Source organism: Semicossyphus pulcher, unplaced genomic scaffold (genome assembly GCF_022749685.1).
Source record: "Semicossyphus pulcher isolate SPU_LCO1_2020_fin unplaced genomic scaffold, fSemPul1.0.p SCAF_8, whole genome shotgun sequence".
NCBI classification, from domain to species: domain Eukaryota; kingdom Metazoa; phylum Chordata; class Actinopteri; order Labriformes; family Labridae; genus Semicossyphus; species Semicossyphus pulcher.
In genome coordinates, this window is record NW_027211759.1 from 10,411,687 (window position 1) to 10,434,193 (window position 22,507).

Genomic DNA, 22,507 nt, shown 5'->3' on the forward strand with positions numbered 1-22,507 from the left:
ATGAAAATGCTGAGCCAGGCGATTCTCAGTGATATTAAATACCCCCCGTGGGACTCCTGCATCGAGCCTCTGGTAACTTTATGTGTGTGTGTACCTTCAGTGTGTTTAAACATATACAGTCTGAGATCATATTTAATTTCCCAAGTAGGTGTGGAGCAGAAACGCTCCAGGATGACAGCGTAAGCACAAGTGGGCCTGTGCCAGGTTGTTATAGCAAACAGTAGGTAGGATGTGTACGAAATATATAGATGACCTGTTTTCTCAGGCCAATAGGAAATGGCAGCAGGAGGAATCCAATAAGGCTCTGTGTGCTGGAAGTGTGAGATTAATATGGGAACAACAATAAAAGAGGGGGACTAGAACAAGTCAATTAAAAAGCTGGAACATTTACCACAGTCTGAAAAATAGCTGAGTGTGTTGGAAGATTGCTCGGCTCATCTTTATTTTTAAGGTACCTTAACAGCTTTTTTTTCATCAAGTGGAGGCGCTCCCTGTAGCATGCAAATACACAGCGTCAGGAGAAACATTTGCATGAATAACTTGTTCAGTCGGGAAAACACAAAAGTGCGTTTGCAGAGATTATTTTAAACTTCTCTCCTATTTTCCCCCTCTGTCTATCCTTCCCAAATTGCCCCACCCTCCCCCTCCGCAGCAAGGGCAGGTGGACTGCTGGCCCCTGCCGTGCCCTCCCGTGGACTGCGAGTTTACCGTGGTGCCCGAGGGCGAGTGCTGTCCCCGCTGTGTCACCGATCCCTGCCAGGCCGACACCATCCGCAACGACATCACCAAGACGTGCACGGACGAGCACAACATTTCACGCTTCAGCGGCTCCTCCTGGATTAAACATGGCACCGAGTGCACCCTGTGCCAGTGCAAGGTAAGGCGCCAAAACCTGCCGGCAGACTCCAAACAGCAAATTACAGTTCGCTGAGTTCAGCGGCAGACGAGACAGCGAAGAAAAATAGTTTGGAAAGTCTCAAAGTCTTTGTGCTCTGTCAGAAAAAAGACCACTATAGACTGTAGACTTAGTGTTGTGGAGGCTTTTTGTGCATCTTTAACACCTCATGGCTGTGTTTATTACACCTGGTGGTAAATGACTGCAGGTGTGGATGCAAGCTGCAGATTTAATGCAGATTTTTATCTGCACACAAACGTTAAACATAAAAAAGGCATATTTCTTAGTATTAGTAATAGAAGAGACAAAAATAAAGAAGGTTTAATGAGTAAATCCAAATAAAACAAAATAGACAGCAGCGTGATAATGATCGCCTTGATAGATTAATCTGATATTCAGACTCTCTAAGCAGCTGCTGTGTTGAAAAACACAATATAAAACAGATAAAACAAATTAAAAATGATTTTGTATTTGATAATTTCTCTTTCAAAAGTCTGCTTATGATATTGTTAGGGATTTTAATGTGTTTTTTATTCATATTCATTAAAAGTAAAATACTGTGTATATTCTTTTCTTCTAGGAGCAAAGCTTAATATTTTTGAAAACATCTGCATTCACTTTTTTGCCATGAGCTGCATATTGAAAGTATTCACATATCTGTGTGTTAAATATGGAGCTACAACCAGCAGCTAGCGTGGTTAGCTTAGCATAAAGACTGGAAATGGGGTGTCCTCAGGTAACTGCCTCCCTGCACCTAAATAAGACATTATATTCTTCTTTACATCTGTATAACAACTGAAATGTGAAAATGACAAGTTGTGGTTTTACTTGATTCAAACCAATAACTTTCTCTGCTGGTTGCCTGGCAACCTCACATTGAAAGGACCCCTGTTTCCAGTCTTTCTGCTAAGCGAGGCTAGCCGGCTGTGTATGCATATGTAATGTAGATATACGAGAATTTTACCAAACTTCTCATCAAACTATTAGCAAGAGGAAGCAATATGTGTTTCCCAACATGAGAAAACATCTGTCAGACCCTCGTCTCCAGCCTGCAGCCGAGCTTCAGCAGGGAATCACACAACTAGCAGACATGTTTGCACACACAGTAGACATACTTACGATGAAAAGAGCCTATTATATTTGATCTTAGAAAATTAGCATAACTGTCATTTCAGTCAGACAACACACGTTGTTATAGTTTGAAATGTTTACTGCAGCAGAAGAACATAGCTTGTGTTTGGCGTCTGGGCTCCGACCTCATCACTCCTCGCAGATTTATTTTACATGCAGGAATTGAGGAGTGATGAGATAATATCTTAAACCCCCCTATTCGGAGCCTGCATGTGGATGCTGGGGTGGTGGTGGGGCTGAAAGTAAGAGCGCAGTACTGGTGCAGGGCAGCGATGGCAATGACAGAGCAGAGGGAGAGACCGGAAATCCTGCAGCTTTAATAGACCGCCGATTGGGAGGAAGTGATCGTCAGGTGACTGTAGAAGTGACGCGTATCAATTATTAAATCAGTGCAGCTCGGGTTGTCTGCCTGAACTAGCTCGCAGGCGTCGCCCCCATAATTGGTTCCATCAAATCAGGTGAAAAGCTCTCCATAAGACTTGTGCCACAGAACAATCACTGAGAATGTAGACTGTGCGGGCTAATAATATTCACTTCATTACCAGTTGTGAGCATAAAATGTTTGAATCAGCTTTATAATGCTAATCCATCAACAGTGACTCCCTCGCCTTAGTTTCTGGGATGGAATATTTTCTTTGACGGGAAAGGAAAGCAACTATTTTTAGTGGAAAAAAGAGATAAATATTATTTTCTTTCAAATAAATATCAAAGATTTAAACAGAATTTAAAATAATCATCTTCAACAGCTTGCTGCAGTTTTAAAGGCTCTCTGGTTTGGCCAGTGATTTGGTGATTTAGCTCCGACAGCGCTGCGCCTGCAAACCTTTAGAGTTTATCAGCCCCCAATGTTTAAAGCAAAATGACTTAGAGAGCATCACATTTGTATTCTCAGTAGAAAGTCACCACCTTGGATCAGTTGGCGCCGAAATGACACCCAGAGGAATTCTAAATGCCAAACTGACTCTGCATGCTGCAGCTCCACCGCCGCCTAAAAAACATTATCAGCTGAGCTTCAAAAAGAGTTTCCTGGTTGCTTCATGTGACGATAATCCACCTTCTCTTTTTTTTTTAACTCTCTTTTCCAGAACGGACACATCTGTTGCTCAGTGGACCCCATGTGCCTTTAGTCCCGGCAGATGTGAAGGCACCTGTACAGTGTTCTCCATGTAAAAAAAAGTAACACCACCCCTCTGTCTCCTCACTGTCCTCCTCGCAGACGCGGGTCAGACGGTGTTCGCATTGTTACGACACAGCCTGCTGACCCAGATGGACGGGGGTTACAGATCAGGATAATTCGTACAATTAACTTCAGATAACTGTACAAATGTAACCTTCAGGTACTTTCTGCTGATTTCTAGCTCTTATTGTATGTTGTATAAAGTAAACCCCACCCATCTGGTACCTCTTTAAGCATCCCGAGTGTTTCTGCGAATACTCTGCGACCCGCGTCTGCCTCCTCAACTCCTCTTTATACCAAATGCAAACCTACGTCATACCAAACAGATGATGGGACGACAGGTTCCTCAAACCCACTCTCTTTGTTCTGTCTCACCACTCAGAGTGACCCTTTTAGGATCACCGACCCCCTCCCCCCACTCCTCCGAACCATCGCTACATGAATCTGTAAGATATTACTATTACTGGCATGACTGTGCTTGATGTCCAAACATTTTTGCTGATTTCTAACTTCTCAGTGATGATGATGATGATGATACTTTAGATAGAGTAAAGGCAGTTAGCATAAGGTTCAGTTGCCACATTTATGAGTCGTCTATATTATGTGGTGCTTTGTAGATTTTTGTTCCATTTCTCTTTTTTGTAATTTTTCTTTCCAAGCTTGTTATTGTGTAATAGTGAAATAAAGTATTTCCATTTACATTTAACTCTCGTCTTCGAGTGTGATTTATCTGCATTCGTCGTGTTTGAGGACTTCACACACCACTGCATATGTTTTAGCTGTTTGTTAATAACTTAAGTCTAAGCATTTATTTAAATGGCTTTATATGAATGTTTTGTAATGTGCTTGCTACACGACTACATTAAACCAGGCTTGTGGTAACTCTTTGTCTAACCAGTGGTGGACAAAGTACACAACTTCATTACTTGAGTCTTGAAGTATAGATACTCCTGTTTAACCTCCTGAGACCCTGCGTCCTCATACAGGGACATTACATTTTGGCTTCACAGCACCATAATATTTAATTCTGCGAAACTTGGACCCGTTGGTCTCATTCATGGACACTTTGTCCATCACCCTCTGGTCACATAAGCAAATGACACTGATCAGTGTACATTCAAGATGGCCGTGATCCCGACCAAAATGTGTCAGGTCTCTACAGAAAACTCAACCAGGTACAAAACCTCTTCAGATTTTATGATGAAACTTGTTTATTTAATGCGTATTAACAGTTGTAGCTTGATATGGCAGACAAATTTGACTAATTTTACCAATAGCAACAAGCTACAACACTGTTACGACAAGAAACTCACATGAGGACATTGGGACTTTTTCAGTGTAACACAAAGACAATTCTTAGGTTTTATACTTATTAGGCACTATTAATCCCCAAAAGGTAGGGGAAATTAAAAATGCATACCAAACAAAAGCTCGGGTCTCAGGAGGTTAAATATTATTTCAATACAAGTAATAATCTCAAAGATTTTCTTCGTAAATAAATTAAGTCACTATCACTGAATGAGGTAACACAACGGTGACTGAGCCTATGGCCCACTGATGAAAGCCTTTGCATTTGCAGTATTATGGACTGACGGGTTTTCCTTCACCCAGCAGTTGTTGGTCTTCCAGAGAGGGTGGGCGGAGCTAAGCGGCTGCTTTTCCAGGGGGTTGTTCTCCGAAGCAGGATTTGTGGTTATCGAGGTAACTTCAGGGTTTACTCCGACTTTTCAGCACTACGAAGCTGGTTCACTTCTTACCGGGGTAGATCACCATGGTAACTTATGCTGAACACATAACCTGCTCTGGAGCATGTATGAGATAAGAGATCAACCTGAACTAAGCACCACCTACTGACCAATCAGGTGTCTTCATTGAGGAGCTCTGTGAGCAGATTGTGAGAAAGAGACCAGTAAACACTTCCTCTTTACCGTCTGATTTTATGAAATATATTCATGAAATGTATTTATTGTGCTTTGCTGATACATCCTCAACAGAGACTAATAAAAACACTGAAGCTTGAAGGACTTTTGTTCTCATAAGATATAAGCATTCGTACAGCTTTAACTTGTGGTTTTATAGGCTGTTTATTTTTTATTTGCCCCATGGGTCCATTTGATACAGCTGAGAGAATAAGGTCTGAATCTGCCACTAACAAAAATACATCTGTGCAACGTATCAATCTAATGTAATAGGCTACACCAGTGTTATAATATATGGTGCTCAAGTAAAGAACAGATACTCTACATGTTGCATTACACCTGGAGATGTGACGTAGCCTTCCCTGGGTGAATAAGTTTTTCTACCTGGAGTTATGAGGAGTTGACTCACCGCTAGGCCCCCCTGTTCGTATTCCCCGCGACCAGCTCCTATGAACGCCCGTCGAGTCCAGTTGGCCAGCCAGCTCTCCTGTATAGTTCAGTTTTAAAAGGTGTGTATAAAATGACAGTGTGTGATGATGGGGTGTGTGTTTCCAGAGATGTCTTGCCTTGGCCATCTTCTTCGTCGTCCGTCCAAACCACCCAAAACCCTCTCTCCCCAGTTGTGACTGAAATAAGTCAAAGCCACCACCCCTAAGTGTGAGGTCAGTTCTGACCCTGCCTCCTACCTGCCTAAACCACACCTATGTGTCAAAGACCTTCAGCAATAAACCACTACGGCTTATCATCACAGTGCTCCTGAATACATTTTATCAGGCTCGTGTTATCATAGTCTTATATATCTGTTATTTTAAAGTAGTCATAGTTTTGTTTAAATACATATTTTTTTGAGCCAAAAGTCACAGAGTCAGGGATCTCTTATAAATTCCTTCTTAAACATCCTTTTATCTGCGAGCCTTTCCGGATTTTACCCGAATGTTGATTCTTCTTTTAGGTTTCTTTTAAAAGAATTTCACATATTTTTTAACACACTCATTTCTAATATCTGCCTTTAATTAGATTTGATGACCTTTTGCTTTGCTGCCCTTGTAAAGCACTTTACAATTTGGCTTTTTCAGAAGTCTATAAATAAAGGACATCATTCTCATTATAAAGCCATCGCTCACAACTCGAAAACCTTTTATAAAGGATGCTTTATTTTGGAAAAAGTGCAAGGATTACTTTCAGTAGATTAATTGTTAATTTTCCATCTCCCTACATCATTTTTCATCCTGTGTCTTTGAACTATAGAGAGTCCAGCCCTTTCAAAATCAAGTCTTTTTAAAAAATAAATAAATAAATAAATATATATAAAGTTAAAATGATAAAAATGAGTCACACTTTTAAACAGTTTGTACTTTTGAGAGATATTCTTGACCTTTCAGTCTGAAAAAATAACCTCGCCTCTACTTTAGTTTGCTTTGTTGCCATGTAACTGTAAATGTTGGAGTGGTCCTTGAGCTGAGAAGGTTTTAATCTTATTCTCGTTGCACTCAGTCGGCCTGATTAACAGAGAAATAAATGTAAAATTTTCATCTTCTATACATGTTTCCGTCTAATTTAACAGAGAAAACTTTAGATGTAGTTTACACACTTACAAAGGTTTATAGTATACAATACAGTACACTCATCATAATCAAATTACATCCAGCAGGAATGAAAAATACAGGATATGTGTACTCTTAAATTAGATCTGGTATTATCACATCAGATAAATGTAAATAAATGTCTGTTAAGTCACTATCTATCACCGAATGAAAAATTCACGAGTGGCGCCCAGTTAGTGACGCGTTTTCCATCAGCCAGCAGTGGTTGGTCTGCCAGAGAGGGTAGGCGGAGCTAAGCGGCTGCTTTTCCGGTCTCTGCAAGTGTTGCGAGTAAACAGTAATCTACTATGGCTGAACAAACAAAGAAAAGATCAATGACTACAGATACAACTTCAAAAATAAGTGAAAATCCAAAGAAAAGGAACAAACTCGACGCTCAGATGAAGGCAAACAGTCTAAAAAGGAAAGCGACCGTCAGCGAGGAAAATCAAGAGTTACAACCGGAGCCAACCGTGGACGTCACACATGCGACACTGTCTGGATATCTGGGAAGTGTGCTCCCACTCCCGCACACTTCCCAAGTGAACAAGATTGAAACTGAGATCTTCGAGATTACTACTTTAATGTTTCTTTAATGATTTTCAATATATTGTTGCCATCTTCTCAGAATAGAGTTTTTGTCTCCCACTGTCAGACTCTGATTAAGGCGATATTACATTGAGATTATGATTGATTCTGTAAATTGAATATATACAATCACATCTGTGGGTTCCATAGATCCAAGACTAATAGCATTGTGCCATGATTTGGATTAACAATTAAGCCCCTTGTGTTGACTACACTCTAGCATGCACGGATTTGGATGCAGAGCAATGACTACCCCAGATGTAGCACACAGATTCCTCTCCTCCCTACTTTGTTCTGCGCCTCTGGAGATGGTAGTAATACTTGTATCGCAGAAGAGCACTTAAAGCTCCTAATATAATTATCTATCAGTTCACAGGCACGGACAAATGAGTTCAGCCTGGAGATGGCTTTATTTCCCCGCGGAGCAGTCTCTGATTCTCCGACTCTACCTCGCAGCTGCTTACATTTACAAACACGCAACGTAAAAAGGGTCCATTTGCATTCCAACACGCTCTCGCCGCTCACTCGAGCTTTTTCTGTCCCACTATTCCACGAAAAAAACTTTTTACCTCAGGTTATCATGACTCCAAAACTCGTCGCTGAGTTGAATGCGAGGGCAGGGTGGCAGCGGCATGGGCAGTGGACAGTGGGCACTTCGCGGCGGCTGCTCATAGGTTGGCAAGGGCACCATCTGGCCTGCTTTGGTCCAGTGGCTTCTGGCTGGTGGTGGCGTGGAGCCAGTGGGCACCTGAGTAGTGGTGGCACAGCAGGGCAGACTGGTCCTCCAGCTGGCTCCTAAATGTTCAATTTTCCATGGCAGTGCTGAACCCTCTGCAACAGATGCCTGGACCCACAGGGAGCCCACTTCACTGCCTGTCCTATATTCAGCGTTAATGACCACACATATCATTGTAATTGTGGCTGGTGAAGCAGGGCAACAGGGAGAAGTCGGTTTTACTTTAGCAGAGAGTTTAAATTGATAAAAATGCTTGAGCAGGCGATATTTTGTGCTGTGTGACAGTTTTTTTCATTTCATTTTCAGGGATCGTCTGCTCTTCAAATGCCTCTAATTGGTCTGCAAAACTCACTGCGCTGTTAAAGGGATCTGTGAGGAGAAAGATTCTTCTGTCAGAGAGTGAACAGAAACATGCAGTTATTAAAATATATTCATGCGTCTAGACTTTTGCAGTTACCATCCATGCAGTAAGTGCTGGAAAAGTCCACAGACGTGTAGTTTAAGGCATTTAGGATATTCGACTGAAATCACTGCCGTGTAAACTCTGTTTATTTGTCTCAGATTCCAGAAATGTGCGGGATTGTCTGAATGCACAAACATGGAGAGCTGCAGCCAAAACAAGAAGAGAAGTCACTGTGAATCGCCATCATGTCTGTATGAGACAAACATGCGGACAAGTACACATGCTGTACAGCCCCTCTGTGCCTGTGGATGGATTTGTTCTCCAGATTGAACCGTGGTTGCTGAAATAATCAGTGTAGCCACAATTCAGACTCCCTCTGCTTACAGTCTGTGCTCTTTAAATATAATAATAACAATAACTTTTATTGATATAGCACCTTTACAGGGTTCCCACTCTTTTTACGAAATTATTTTCCAGGACCTTTCCAGGAATTTTTCCTGACAATACGGGACAGCACTTGCTCTCAAATATATCATTTACCGGTAGGCCTAGTACTGACACATTTAACCCCTGTTTTATTCCTCCTTATTTTGATGATGCAGGGTTCACGATGAAGTGTCTGAAGCCCCTTTTACACTGCCAGTTCAAGACGGGATTATTACACCTGTCATGTTCTGTGTGTGCACGGAGGCGCAATGATGGAGCGAAGTCGTTCATAAAGCCTACATCTATCCAAGTTACACCTGAAAGGACATAGCAATGTATTGAAAAAAAAAAAGGTTATAAAATTCAAGTGTCATACTTTTCTGTCGTCTTTCAGTCGGTTAGAAAGTGTTTAAAGGCGGCGATCTTACATCACTCGCAGGACTCGGTTGTGAATGTGACAGCTCTGGGAGCTCTGACTGGAGTTGAGGCGGCAAACTTGTGCTGAGAGTGGGGCTACATTAAATTAAAATTTTCCAGGACAACATGAAATTATTTCCAGGATATTTGGTCATTTTAATCAATTTCCAGGTGTTTCCAGGACTGGAAAACTAGTCTCTAAATTTCCAGATTTTCCAGGTTTTCCAGATGTTTACATAGGGCTTAAAACAGGAAGATTTTGAAAGGCAGGTAAAGCAATAAAGAAATACAAGTAAAGAGATGAATATAAAAATAAAAACAATAAAAAATGATACAATTTTTTTAGAGGAAATAAAACAAAAATATTTGAAACAGTATGAAAAGTAAGAGATGATGGTAAGAATAGAACATCAGACGAGGACTTGGGAACAGATGAACAGTGAAATTTTTAAAAAGCATTTAAAAAGGACACATCACAGTCTGTAAAAGTGAGTTTTAAGAAGTGATTTAAAAGAAGTCACAGAACCTGCACGCCTCGTCTCCTCAGGCAGGTGGTTCCTGTGGGGGAAGTTTAACTGTTACAAATGTTTTTCATTTCATTTTCATAGTTCTGAGATCAAATTTAATAAATTACAGAAAAACCCTCTTCTGCAGCTGTAGCTGGATCCTGATTTTACATGTGGAAACTACATGTTATGTTGGTATTGATAAAGGAGTAGGCTAATTATCTCACTGATCTGACCAACTGTATCCTGTGACTTGTCGTTTTTAGCCAAGCTAGCAGTGTGGTTGGTCTGCCAGAGAGGGTAGGCGGAGCTAAGCGGCTGCTGTTCCGCTCTCTGCAAGTGTTGCAAGTAAACAGTAATCTACTATGGCTGAACAAACAAAGAAAAGATCGATGACTACAGATACAACTTCAACAAGACTAGGTCAAAACCTAGTACGTGGCTGGCCGCATCAAGTCAAGACAATTTTTATTTTAAATGCATGAAAACAGATGAATCTTCACAATGCTGGCGTGACACTCACGTATCTTGCGCGACTCATGCCGAAAATGTAGAGAATAGGAGGCTCACCTATTTTTATCACTCACTCAGTCAGTCAGTCAGTCAGTCACATACAGAACCATGTGTAGGGCTGACCCCGGCGGGCGAAACAGATCTTCGAGATTACAGTGTACCACTTTAAATAAATTGACCTCGGGACCTTTGATTCAGCTTCATAAAGAAAGAATAACCACAATTATTGATGTTCCCATCAACCTCAGATGAACTCAGCTACCAAAGTTTTCATGTGAAAAACCGATCGTAACACTTTAAATGTCTTCCAAGAGATGATCCTCTTTCTGTTCATATAACTGAAGAGATTATGTAAAAGAAAAAAATAAGGTAGGAAATGAAAAGCCACATTTTTGCATTGTCAGATTCTTCATACACCTAGTTCGCTGATGAAAACTGTTATGCAGATAAAAGCTCAGAAATAAATTAGAAAATGGACCTTGACTTTAGAGTTTTGTCAAAAACTAACTTTTTGTTCTGAGTCCTGCATTGACTAAATAATCCATCAATATTAATAAAATTGGCTCTTTATAACTAAGAAAGTTCTCCAGAAAGGTTTCCGAGGTCACAAAATAACTTTCATAATAGCTTCTCCAGAATAATGTGTTTCATGGAGCTCTTTTATAAAAGCACTGCTGTTTTTTGAGGCTGTTTTGTGTGTCTTCCAATCTGTAAGGGGTCATTTCAAAGGTATGATTCACTCAATAAATCTGTTCAAAGTGCAAAAAGATTTTTTTAACAGTACACTGGCTGAGTTCCTGCTGCTACAAAGCCCTCAAGTAGTGCATTAGTTAGTCGAAATATTCCCCGCTAAATTCTTCAGTCTATTTGACTTAAGAACAATCAGAATAAAACTGGATTCCCTTCGGCGTACAGAGGAATAGTAAGGCAGACATCATTATCACAAAGCCATGTCTGGGGATTTTTGTGAGTGAGTTGTTGGATGTGTTGAGAGATTTATCCGATCCTCGTGTTCCTCTGCGAGGTATCAGAAACCTGCAGAAAGGAACGGTGATGAATTCTGTGTCCCTCGTGGCCAGTGGGGACAGACGCCGTCTCGCGCTCGGTGAAAGGACTTGAGGGGGGAAACCTGCTCTCTGGCTGAGACTGACTGCGCTGATAAATTTCACAGGGTCTCTCAGAGTCACGGAGCTGTCAGCACAGAGTGATGGGCCATGCCAGGACATGATACACTGATCTAATTGGAGGATAGCTCAAAGACAGTAGAGGAGATTCCAGTTGATCTGTGGCTGTGGCTTGCCTCCTCTGGGGGATTTTTCTGGTTTATATTTAGCTGTAGATACAACTCAAGCAGTTCATTTTTTACCACAGCCAGATCATGTGTCTTTTGTCATCACTTGCTTGTGAATATAAAAATAGTAAATAATATGGAATATCTCAGAAATGCCTCCAGAATACGCCAAAGAGAAGGAAAGAGAAGCCTCTTAAAACTAGATTAAAAGCAGAATGCAATCGATCATAAAAGCTAACAACACAGATGCATCCACTACATGGAGGAAGTAGTCAATACCCCAGTAACACAACATGGCTATCAGGTTCCAGCACCCCACAAACATTTCTGAAACTCCCGTTTTTATGTGTTCTCTCAATTACTGCACGGTCCTCCAAAAATCAATATCTCATTTCTCAGCCCGATGGCAGACTTGGAAGAGGCCTCCGTCAAACAGCTAATACTCTCTGGCAATGAGATCTATTTTCTCGCAGACGAACAACAGGCAACAGTAAGGCCTTGGTTGTTCCTACAGCTACTGATGATGGAGTGCTGCAGAGATTAAACCTGTGGTATCACGGTCACAGGTTAGTCCTGTTAACTGCTGCTCCATGAACAGTCTTTCCCAGCTCACTCCTCTGGATATTCCCTTAAACCACAGGTTTGACCATATTCACCTCCAAGGATTAAACTGCGTTGCCAAAACGAATATTGTTCTCTATACCTATAACTGTTAGATGCCTACAATAGTAAATGTGCCAGATTTAATAGGCAAATATGAGTCTACAGCAGGCTAGCTGCTACGTGAGGCTGTACATACACTGGCTTCAAATGAAACTTGTTAGCTCATGGCTACAAGGTGAGACATAGTATGAACAAACTTCTTGGCGTTCAAGTGAGACGTAAAAAGAAATGCTATTCAGCAAAGGCAGCATTTACAACAAGTTACTGTCACTGTCTTGGATCCACCCAGGCTAACAATAGCAAGCTAGCTTGCGCAATGCAGGAAATATAAAGGCATAATGACATTTTCTTCAGACTTTATCAAATATATCACTAAAAACTAAAATTACAATATATTTTTTAATAAACATGATTGATTAGCAGTATTTTTAAAAACGCTAGCAAACACGTCAAAAGTCCTGAAACCAGAGCTTCTGAAAATGTTCACTTTTGACTTGGTGAATGTTACAAGGGGGGCATTCACATGGACTTGTTTCGTAAACAATAGCAAACATGACCTAATTTGAAGGCAACAATAGGCCCAGCCTTGCTTTGAACTCAATTCTAACATCAGCATGCTAACATGCATGTAGGTATAATGTTTAACATGTTCCTCATCATAGCTTAACATGTTAGCATGCTAATTTCTGCTAGTTAGTACTACATACAACCAAGGCTCATTTGTGTAGGGATACGTTGACCTGGGTAGACTTGGTGCCAACCATTAGAGTAGAACATTGATGATGGTTAAGCTAGCTAACTGATGAAAAAGCAGTCCTCAAACAGAGCTCTTAGATTTTTGCCTTCTTGTCATCCTAAACCACAGCCTGATCCTTGAGCTTTCACAGGAGGAGAAATCAGGAGATCACCTAAAACTATTAGGGTTTTTTCTTAAGAGAATGTGTAGTCTGTACAATATTTCATAGTGTTGTGACGTTAGCAAACGATCTGATTCTTTTGAACGTCTCTTTGTTGTGAACAACAGGAACCGAGTTGTAGGTGAGAGCTGTTCTTTTATTAGTTGTGCCCAAATTTCACTGCCCGCCATAGATCCACTCCCCTTTAACTCCCCTTTGATTTCCCTTTGGTTGACATCTCTGTAGTCATACAGAGTTGTATCATCATCATGTATCATTGGCAAATCAATGATGTTGCTTAATTGTTCCTTCCTTATTCTGGTTCCTATTAAATTTTAAAAGCCCAGAATTTTAAATATGCATGTTGACATGGGAGAATATAGTGCAGGTACGTTTCGCGAGTCTGACCAAAGGACGATGAATGGCTCTCGGAAAGGAACAGAGCCATAAGATCCGTCTCCCTTCAAAGAGCCGTAATTCCCAACGCTAATATTTCATGGCAACCCTTCTAATAGTTGTTGTGACAACTGACCAACTGACTTTGCTATTCCTTGAGCCATGCCTCTTTTACGGCCTAAAAAAAGCTACATTTGGAAAGGTTAAAAAGTTAAACCAATTCCACTTTTACCTCCTCAGACATTTTGAATGCAATCTCAGACATATTTCCATATGTACAGAAACCGTAAACAATTCCATACGGAGAACAAAACACATAACAAATTCACATATTTAAATTGTTTACCACTGGCATAAATCAACCAGTGGACAGGCCCACAGCAGGACACACTAATCTGAGCCAGGTGTCATGTGTATGCAGGCTACATATTCAAGTGTCCTTGTGAAGATACTATCATTATTTCTCATAGCGCCGTATTAATTAGGTTAGCAGCTGCAAGAAGCTTGACCTGTGCTGTTCCCTGGCAACGATTTCCCGAGCATATAGAAAAACAGAACTTTTCTCGCTGGGAATTATATGATGAGAGCGACCTTGTTTTTATTATTGAACATAAAAAAAAATGGTCAAAACAAAATGAGTATATAAGAAATGTGTTAATTTATTGGTAACAGAAGGTCAAACAGACGTACATACACTGAGCAAACACTGAAAGATTTACGCTCCTGTAATAAAGCACAAACAAACCAGAACTGAAGGAAGTGTCAGTTTGCAACACAAATTGATGAACATAGTAAGAACAACAAAGAGGAAACCCTCACTTTTGACACAAACACAATAAATAACAAACATATTAGACCTCCTTTCAGGTCCAAAGAGGTTCTGCCCTTTGGTAAAACACTAATATCCAACGTCCTCGCAGAGCTGTAATGTATAAAAGGATAATTACAGAACAGAAAGCCACAAACCAATTATGCTAAATAAACTGACCTCTTCACAGAATGGCCTTTGTCAAAAACAACTGTAGTAGCAAACACCTACGCACTTCACAAGCCTTCAGTGCGCACATGCACGCAGACACACACATTTATGCACAGACAACATGCACATTTCAGTATAAAACATCCGTACACAAGTGGATACCTCCGCCGCCACGATGTACACACACTCACAGTCACACACAAACACACAGGGAAGTCCTGTAAGGAGTCTGGAGTGAGCCAAAGGTTTTAAAGTGTCAAATATAATCAACTCATAAATTCATACATTTTTGGAAGTCTATATTGACAAATGGTAAATTTAAATAATAATGTGTATAGTCAAAAAAGATAATTAAATTTGCCAGTTAATAATTGTGTCTTCTAATATTTACTTATTCTGTTGAATATTCAGTTTCCATATTGCGTTTGATTTAACATAAAGACGTGTCTTTCATTTGAAAACATACAAGCAGTGTGTTATCTTTATAATTCACTGAAATCCAGCCCACAGAGCAGCAGCAGGAGCTCTGATTGGCCGATCCACTCAGCTAATACATAGCAGCTGACCAATCAGAACTCACGACATGTCATAACATTTAGGTTATTATGAAATGAAAATTGTGAGATACATTATAATACACAAACACATACAGCTCTGGATAAAAAAAATCGAGACCACCCCGAATTTTCCTTAAATTAGCATCTCTCGCTACACGTCATGGCCAGCCCAATCGCCAGACATGGAGCCCACTGAAAACCTTCAAACAAAGCCGAGCTGCAATGTGAAAGACTGGAGGAGAGCACGCCAACATGCTGAAAGCTGTAATTAAAAACCAGATTATTCCACCAAATATTGATTTGTGAACTCTTCCTGAGTTAAAAACATTATTCTGTTGTTAATAACATGAACTTGTTTTCTTTGCATTATTCGAGGTCTGAAAAACACATTTTTTGCATCTTATGGTTATCCTAACCAGTCGTCACTTTCTGCAAATAAAAGACCAACATGAGAATATTTGATTTGGAAGTAGAGAGAAATGTTGAATACCAAAAAACAAAAACCTATAAAAAGCAGAACCAGAGAAAAGTAGATTTTTGCAGTGGTCTCTTATTTTTTTCCAGAGCTGTGTGATAGGTCAATGAAATAATAAAGTAAATTTAAAAGGCCTTTTTTAAATCACATTTTGTCACTGCACGTTGTATCTTTAAAATACTTGACTCATTAACTGGCATATTTAAGGATCTTATCCTGTAACTGCTTTAGTATAAAAATATTAATGTCAGAACATGTAGATAAATCCTTTATAATAGATTTCAAAAATGTATTAATTAATTTAAACTCAACACTGGCACACCCCGCGCTACATTACTTTCAATGTAAGCACGGCTAAACAAAAATCTGTCAGGACTGAGGTGAAAGAGAGGAAAATAAGTACTGTAACTTTGAAGGTATTTCCCAAGACATTATAGTACATTACAGTCCATTATACTGCAGAGTGATACAAGAGAACATTATTTCACTGTCATGAATATATCTCTTAAAGTAGCATATTATTTTGCGCAGCGATATTTGTTAAAAATACTGGATTATTTGGTATCTTTGGTCAAATTTCTTTGCAAAGTCGTCACTGAAATGTGACAAACTTTATGAAACTATACTGTTAGTAATGCAGTTAGAGTGATGCTATATTTCAGTTAGTACATGTTAGTATCTGCACTCCGTATTAAAAAACTGAAGGGCGTACTTTTTTTGGACCAAAAACTCCAAATACATGTATTTTAAAGCGACTGCCAAGCTTGTGAAAATATGTAAAAAGGCAGTGAAATTTTCAAAGCCAGTGGAAAGATAAATGCTGCAGGTTTCAGTTGCATTTGAAATCATGTTTTTTAACAGTAGGATAAGGTTTTAAATATTTTTTTTATTTTTCATGCATTTTCCATGACTTCAAAACTGCTTCTAAAACTTTTAAGGTTTATCTAGACATAAAGAAGCCCTGAGCTTTGGAGCAGGAGCCTCCCCTGCACTTCAATGGTATGTTTATGCCAAGGGCAAAACCACCGTTCTGACTCAGTTGCTATTCAGCCCAGGTGCTGCAGCCACATAAGCAATCATGAGGTGGCTTGTTGCTTTGCTATTTGATCTCTGTTGATTTCATTTATTATCTTTGCAACTAATATCAAGTGAGGGCATATGAATAGGTCATCAGCGAACATTGATGTTTAAATTATGGCATTATATCAAGAAGAATTATGCATTAAAAACCGATCAAATGAGGTAACAATTGTCTGCATGATATGAAAGAAATTAATATAGCAAACAATGACTAGGACATCTTCCATTGTGTTGCCTATACGTATAGACAGTTGTGTATCTGAACGTATGAAAAATAAAGGCACTAGTGTAGCTGTAACACTGGTTTGATACAATAAAATCTCCTTGACCCCAGTGTCACGACTGTAGAAAATCTCCTCCATATAGGCACCAAAGTTTTGTAGTTTACGTGACAAAATCGAGTTATGAAAATGCAAAATCCAAGCGAGCACCATGTCAATTAAGAATTGCATTCTGTTTTAAAAGATGTGTTTGTTATCAGAATCGGTGCCGTTTTAGAGGCTTTTAAAAAGACTGTTTTACAAAAATATATTCAAACAACTGTAAAAGCCATCGGGACTTCTGGCTGAAGCAGCCTGAAACATCACGTTGTCATTTTCCTGAATCTCATCATAAGTTTTGTTGAACTTTTCAAAACACACACTTTCAGATCTCGACAATTTCAACCTGTCTGCAGTTTTTTAGCTCAAAGTTTCAGAAGTTCTTAAGGTCAAGGAGAGAGCTTGTGGACATCAAAAGAGACAGCTGGCTCCTCATGCGGTGCGCTGTCAATCACAATGCTCGGATGTGTCTCTTGGGTTTCCATTGAAATCGTCGAGTTCGTAGAGGGTGTTGCTCCAAAGTGTGGCCCGTCTACAGAGAGAAACATGGGCGTTCCCGATTGTTTCAGAGTGTCACTCATGGTCACGTGCATCTCCTCTGGCGTCACGCCCATCTCCTTGCTGTATTCAGATGGCGACTTCCTTTTTATCCTCTCATACGACTTGTCTGGGTTTTCCGTGAAGGTCTCGCTGTCCTGAAATCTCCCGAACAACCAGATGAAGAAGCCGAAGAGGACGAAGGCAGCCAGGCTCGGGATGAAGGCCAGGCACTTGACATCCAGGCTGGCTCCGACGTAGCGGCTGTGGAGGAACATGTCCCGCTCCACGTAGGTCAGGTTGGTGCTGGGGTTGATGGTGGTGGAGCGCCACTCGTAGGTGAGCGTGCTGTGGTTGAACAGGCTGAGGGTTTCCGGCTCCTCCACTGTGAAGATCTTCTCGCCGGGCCCGACGTACTGACCGTACTCGTAGGGCTTGTAGAAGATCTGGTTCTTCCACATGTTGAGGTCCAGAATCAGCACGAGGAAGATGATACCGTAGTTGAACCACTTACCTGCAACAAGACATATGACTTCTGTTAGAGTCCGAACCAGGTGTTTGACAGATATGCAATTATCGGGGGCCAATACCAGTTTTTGTATCACCCCCGGATACTGACCAAGATTCGGTTACAGGTATGAGCGAGTATCCTCCTCAATGAACCAACCCAATACCATAACCAATTAGCCCCCCCCAAAATCAACTAATTAAGGTCAATAAGACTTCTGTTAGATTGCAAACTAGGTCTTATTTGCGGGTATCAGCCTTGATACTGCCTAAAATGTGGTATCAGGTATGAGGGAGTATGCCCATCAATGAACCCAGATACCATAACCAATTAAGCCCCCCCCAAAAAATCAACTGATTAAGGTCAATGACCTCTGACATAAGACTTCTGTTAGACTACAAACTCGGTCTTTGACAAATAAGCAACTATCGGATATTGCAGAGAATGCGGTATTGAGTATGGGAGAGTATGCCAGTCAATGAACCGACCCGATATTATAACCAATAAATCCCCCAAAAAATTAACTGGTTTCAGGTAAATGATGACTTCTGTCAAGCTTCAAACTTCCGTAAAATTTGGTGTATAAGACGCTCTTCTAATACATTTTTTCCCGTCTAAAAAGTGGTCTGCGTCCTATATACTGGAGCGACCAATATACCAGTATAATATGCAGAGAGGTATGTTATTGTGTTAGAGTATTTTACCCAGACGATGTAGATACGGTCTAGCTAAAGTTGTCGGTTGTTAAGTGGTGACATTACACATGTGCATTAAACTGTTTCCGGGTCCAAGCCGCAACAACGTCTCCTATTACAATATGCCGCAGTGCTGTTTTGTATTTTTCTCTCTGTTTTAAGGGAGAAAGACTAACTTGATTGTTGCTAACGCTTCGTGACGGACATGCACCGTCATGATCGGCATTGCAGCCGCCACCCTCACAACAATCAACGTTACCGTAGGCTGACAGCTACCGCTAGCTCGATGTTTTTATTAATTAATAGCTTCAGAAAACCTGTCTTATATTCCGGTGCAACTTATATTCTGGAGCTTACAGTAGGCCTTTGACAAACCTGGTCAGATAGAAAACTATCAAGTGCCGATAACAGTAACAGCAGCGATATCGGCCTCCAATAGTAGCTTATTTGGGGGTATCGGCCCTGATACTGCCTAAAATGCGACGGAAGGTATAGGCGAGTATGCGATGAACCCAGATACCATCACCAATGAGATCCCTGAAAAACTGACTGGATTCAGGTTTATTATGGTGTGAATATGACAGTGGAGTGCTAGCAGGGAGTCTAGTGTTCAGCAATCACTGTCCACCAACAGTATTGTTTTAATCGCACCAGTGTGGGACAAGTGCGTGGCATCCACCACGACTCATTTCTAAGTTTCCGAATGGGAATAGAGAAGGAAAAAGTGTATCTCTACAGTACAGATAATTTATCAGACAGCCAGATTGATGTACAGTGCAAATCTATTCCAAACAACATTTAGAGTGCAGAGTCAGGCAGACAAATATGCTGTCATGTTCCTTTATCAGGTATCCTTGCTCCTTTGCATGCAGCTCATGCATTGAGACAGATAGATCCATTTACAGGTGCTACTTCCTCTATAGTATCGTCTAACGAGATCACTACATTACCATGAGACAACCATCTCCCCAGGTTGACTGATCGCGGGCAGATGTCTCCCCGGGTATTCGTGACACCGCTCCCTTTCCTTTCTCCAAGACATGCTGTTAATAAGCTTTTAGTTAAACCAATCACGTCGCGCCGGAGCCATTTCCATAATGCTTAATGGATATGCAATGCATTAGGGTTAACAACCTCTCGCGAATCACTGAGCGTTTGAACTGCTCATATTTAGTACAGGAACATTGGTTTTGCCTTCTCTTTATGGTTGTGAGTCGGCGTGTGCATGCAGACGGAGCAAAACCTAGAGGACGGTTTCAATCGGGAGATATACTCCCACATGGAGTACATTAAGACGCAGAGATGTGAAGGATGATGAGAGGAGCGTCTGGCACGACAGGGAGGAACACGAGGAACAAGAAAGAAGCTTGCGATTGTGGTGCAACCTGTGTGCCTCATCAGCTACACATGTATTATGGATGTTTGCTGTGGTTTAACCATCAGTGTTTCCCACATGGAAGGAAATAGAAAACTAGAGCAGGGGAGGCACGATCAAAAAACATTTCAGAAATAGGCCAAAGTTCTGTCTCCCACATGGACACTTTGATTTCTTTCTGCTATTCAATCAATTTATGAATATGGGTGCTGCTTTACTCTGTCAAGACGCTAGAATTACTCCTCGTGAAACAACGAGAGGTCCCTGTTCTGAGTATGCAGCAGCTGTTCCCAGGTCAGCCTTGTACCTGTGATATGGATGTGGTACTCCTCTTTAAAGATACGCTTGCAGACAGGAAGCTTGACCTTCACATGCGTTGTTGACATTCCTGGTAGATTCATATCCAGGTCACCCATGAAGTGAGGGAACTCCCAGTCCTGAAACACACACACACACACACACACACACACACTTAAATGTAGCTTGTGACTATGATAATGCACCCGTAGCTGTAGAGAATTGAACAAATTTAAATAACTGCATTAGCATGACAAATGTCAAACCGTGCATCATGCTTTCCTCGGTGTCGAACACTTGACTGAACTTTCTCATATTAGCTGATATTAATTCTCTGTGGCGCCTCTGCATGCGCTGACTGCGGGTCAAACATGGAGCCAGTCGCTGCAGACTGCAGACGACAGACTACACGGTGTGTTTACAGGCTGCTGGAGTGTACTAATGTGCACAGGGATTTAAACACGTCATAACACATCAACAGGCACCGCAAACTGACATTTAGAAGCTGCCCGCGCCCTGTGCTGTCTGTCACTTAGCTCTGTTGGCTAGTATGTGGTTATATTTGGTGGCTACAGACTTTCAGCTAAAAGTTTGGACAACTTTTGATGAGGTGGACATGCAAAAAATTTCATTTGAGAAAAACATTTTTACGGGGGAAAAAAATTCAAGGCCGTATTTTACTTTCTTTGTGCTTTGGAAACCAGGTGTACCCAACATGTGAACTTTTTACTGGACAAAAAAACAGCATTATGATCACTGATATATTTGGTTTATAAAATACTTCACATAGCCTAAGAGGTAAAATTTGTCTCTAAATAATTTAAGGAACAGTTAACCCTTGTAAACACTTACGTGACAGTAAATAAGCTATTAAAAATGATGCACTGTTGTATTGCTTCCAACATACTGACTTGTCTAACTTGTCTGTAACTGATGAAGATACATTAAAGGATATCTTAAAGACCCATCCAGTGAACATCAAGTGTTTAGCCTTGTAAACATCTCCATGTAGTGTTCTTCATGTGCTACGAGACATATCAGGGACAACATCAGCAGTCATCTCCACGGGTGGGCCTGTCTGCTTTTAAACTGCAGTGTACCAAGGACAGGCTGAACAACACGCTTCCAGATTGGCAGGTTTGAGACGTCACAAACCTAAGGAGCCAATCCCGTTAATGGACGGGGTGATGCTATGCTTATCATTACGTGTAACCTATGGCAACCACTTTGGCGATATGCAAGCCAGCTGTAACCGTCATCAATTTTGGAAACTCACTACTGAAGTTAACGTTAACGTTACTGCGACTAATTACTACATTTCAAGCTAGCTAAGTTTCAACAGGTTGCCACTAAACGATGGCAGAGAGGTGGCAGTTGGAAATTTGCATAGTGGGCGGGGCCTATGCAGGTTCTGGGATTTTTAATGAGGGAGAAGGAGGAGATGCCTTGGGAGGATTTTTACAAGGTAATTAAACGTATTTTGCAGAAAAAAACAGATCAGACACAATTTATTATTTTAAGCAGAGAATTTTATATGTCTTAAAAGATGACTGGAGCTGCTCTTTAATACTTTCTAATGAGGAATTTGTTCCCTTAAGGAAAATAGTAAATGTGTATTTTTGGATATAAAGGCCATAATTTCTTCATTTTACAGTAAATTACACACAGCACACACTTCTCCCTTGTCTCAGAACGCAACACGTGTATTTTCCTGTCGTCAAAAACTGTCCTCTTTCACCTGTAATTAGCGACTTTATATAATGAAAGCATTTAATTAAGAGGACACAAAGACGTGTGTTTAAGAAAATTAAAAAGAACATTTCTTCTCCTGAGCTGACTTAATCATCTCGCAAATTAGCTTTTGTCATCTCTATTTCAGGAAGAAAAAAAAAGGCGCACATAATTTCAGCATTTTCATTTTTAGATTAGCTACATTTCCCCTCGGTTCCCCGTTATTTGCACTCGCTGCATCACATTACCACACGTCTGCATTCACTCTATCCTCATGTGATCCAGAGTCTCCCATGCCGATATCTCTGAACAGCATAACAGCTTGGTGATGGCCCCCTGGATATTAATTAAGTCCTCCACTCCTCTTCCATGGAGACAGTATCTGTTGCTATAGCACTAACAGGCATGACATT

General features: G+C 40.7%; 2 protein-coding genes across 2 annotated transcripts in view; one reads left to right on the forward strand and one right to left on the reverse strand.

Annotated features, from left to right (window-relative positions):
* Positions 1–3,909, forward strand: part of LOC138612948 (protein kinase C-binding protein NELL2a-like) — a 99,917-nt gene extending 96,008 nt beyond the window's left edge. The window contains exons 19-20 of the mRNA XM_069686484.1: positions 653–877; positions 3,112–3,909. Coding sequence (XP_069542585.1) covers positions 653–877; positions 3,112–3,153 — 267 coding nt within the window. The 3' untranslated portion in view covers positions 3,154–3,909. The remainder of the gene's footprint in view (positions 1–652; positions 878–3,111) is intronic.
* Positions 3,910–14,179: 10,270 nt separating this feature from the next.
* The window catches only part of tmem117 (transmembrane protein 117), a 49,414-nt gene continuing 41,086 nt past the window's right edge, over positions 14,180–22,507 (reverse strand). Inside the window, exons 7-8 of the mRNA XM_069686512.1 lie at positions 20,374–20,503; positions 14,180–18,002 (exon numbers count right to left, since the gene is read on the reverse strand). Coding sequence (XP_069542613.1) covers positions 17,341–18,002; positions 20,374–20,503 — 792 coding nt within the window. The 3' untranslated portion in view covers positions 14,180–17,340. The remainder of the gene's footprint in view (positions 18,003–20,373; positions 20,504–22,507) is intronic.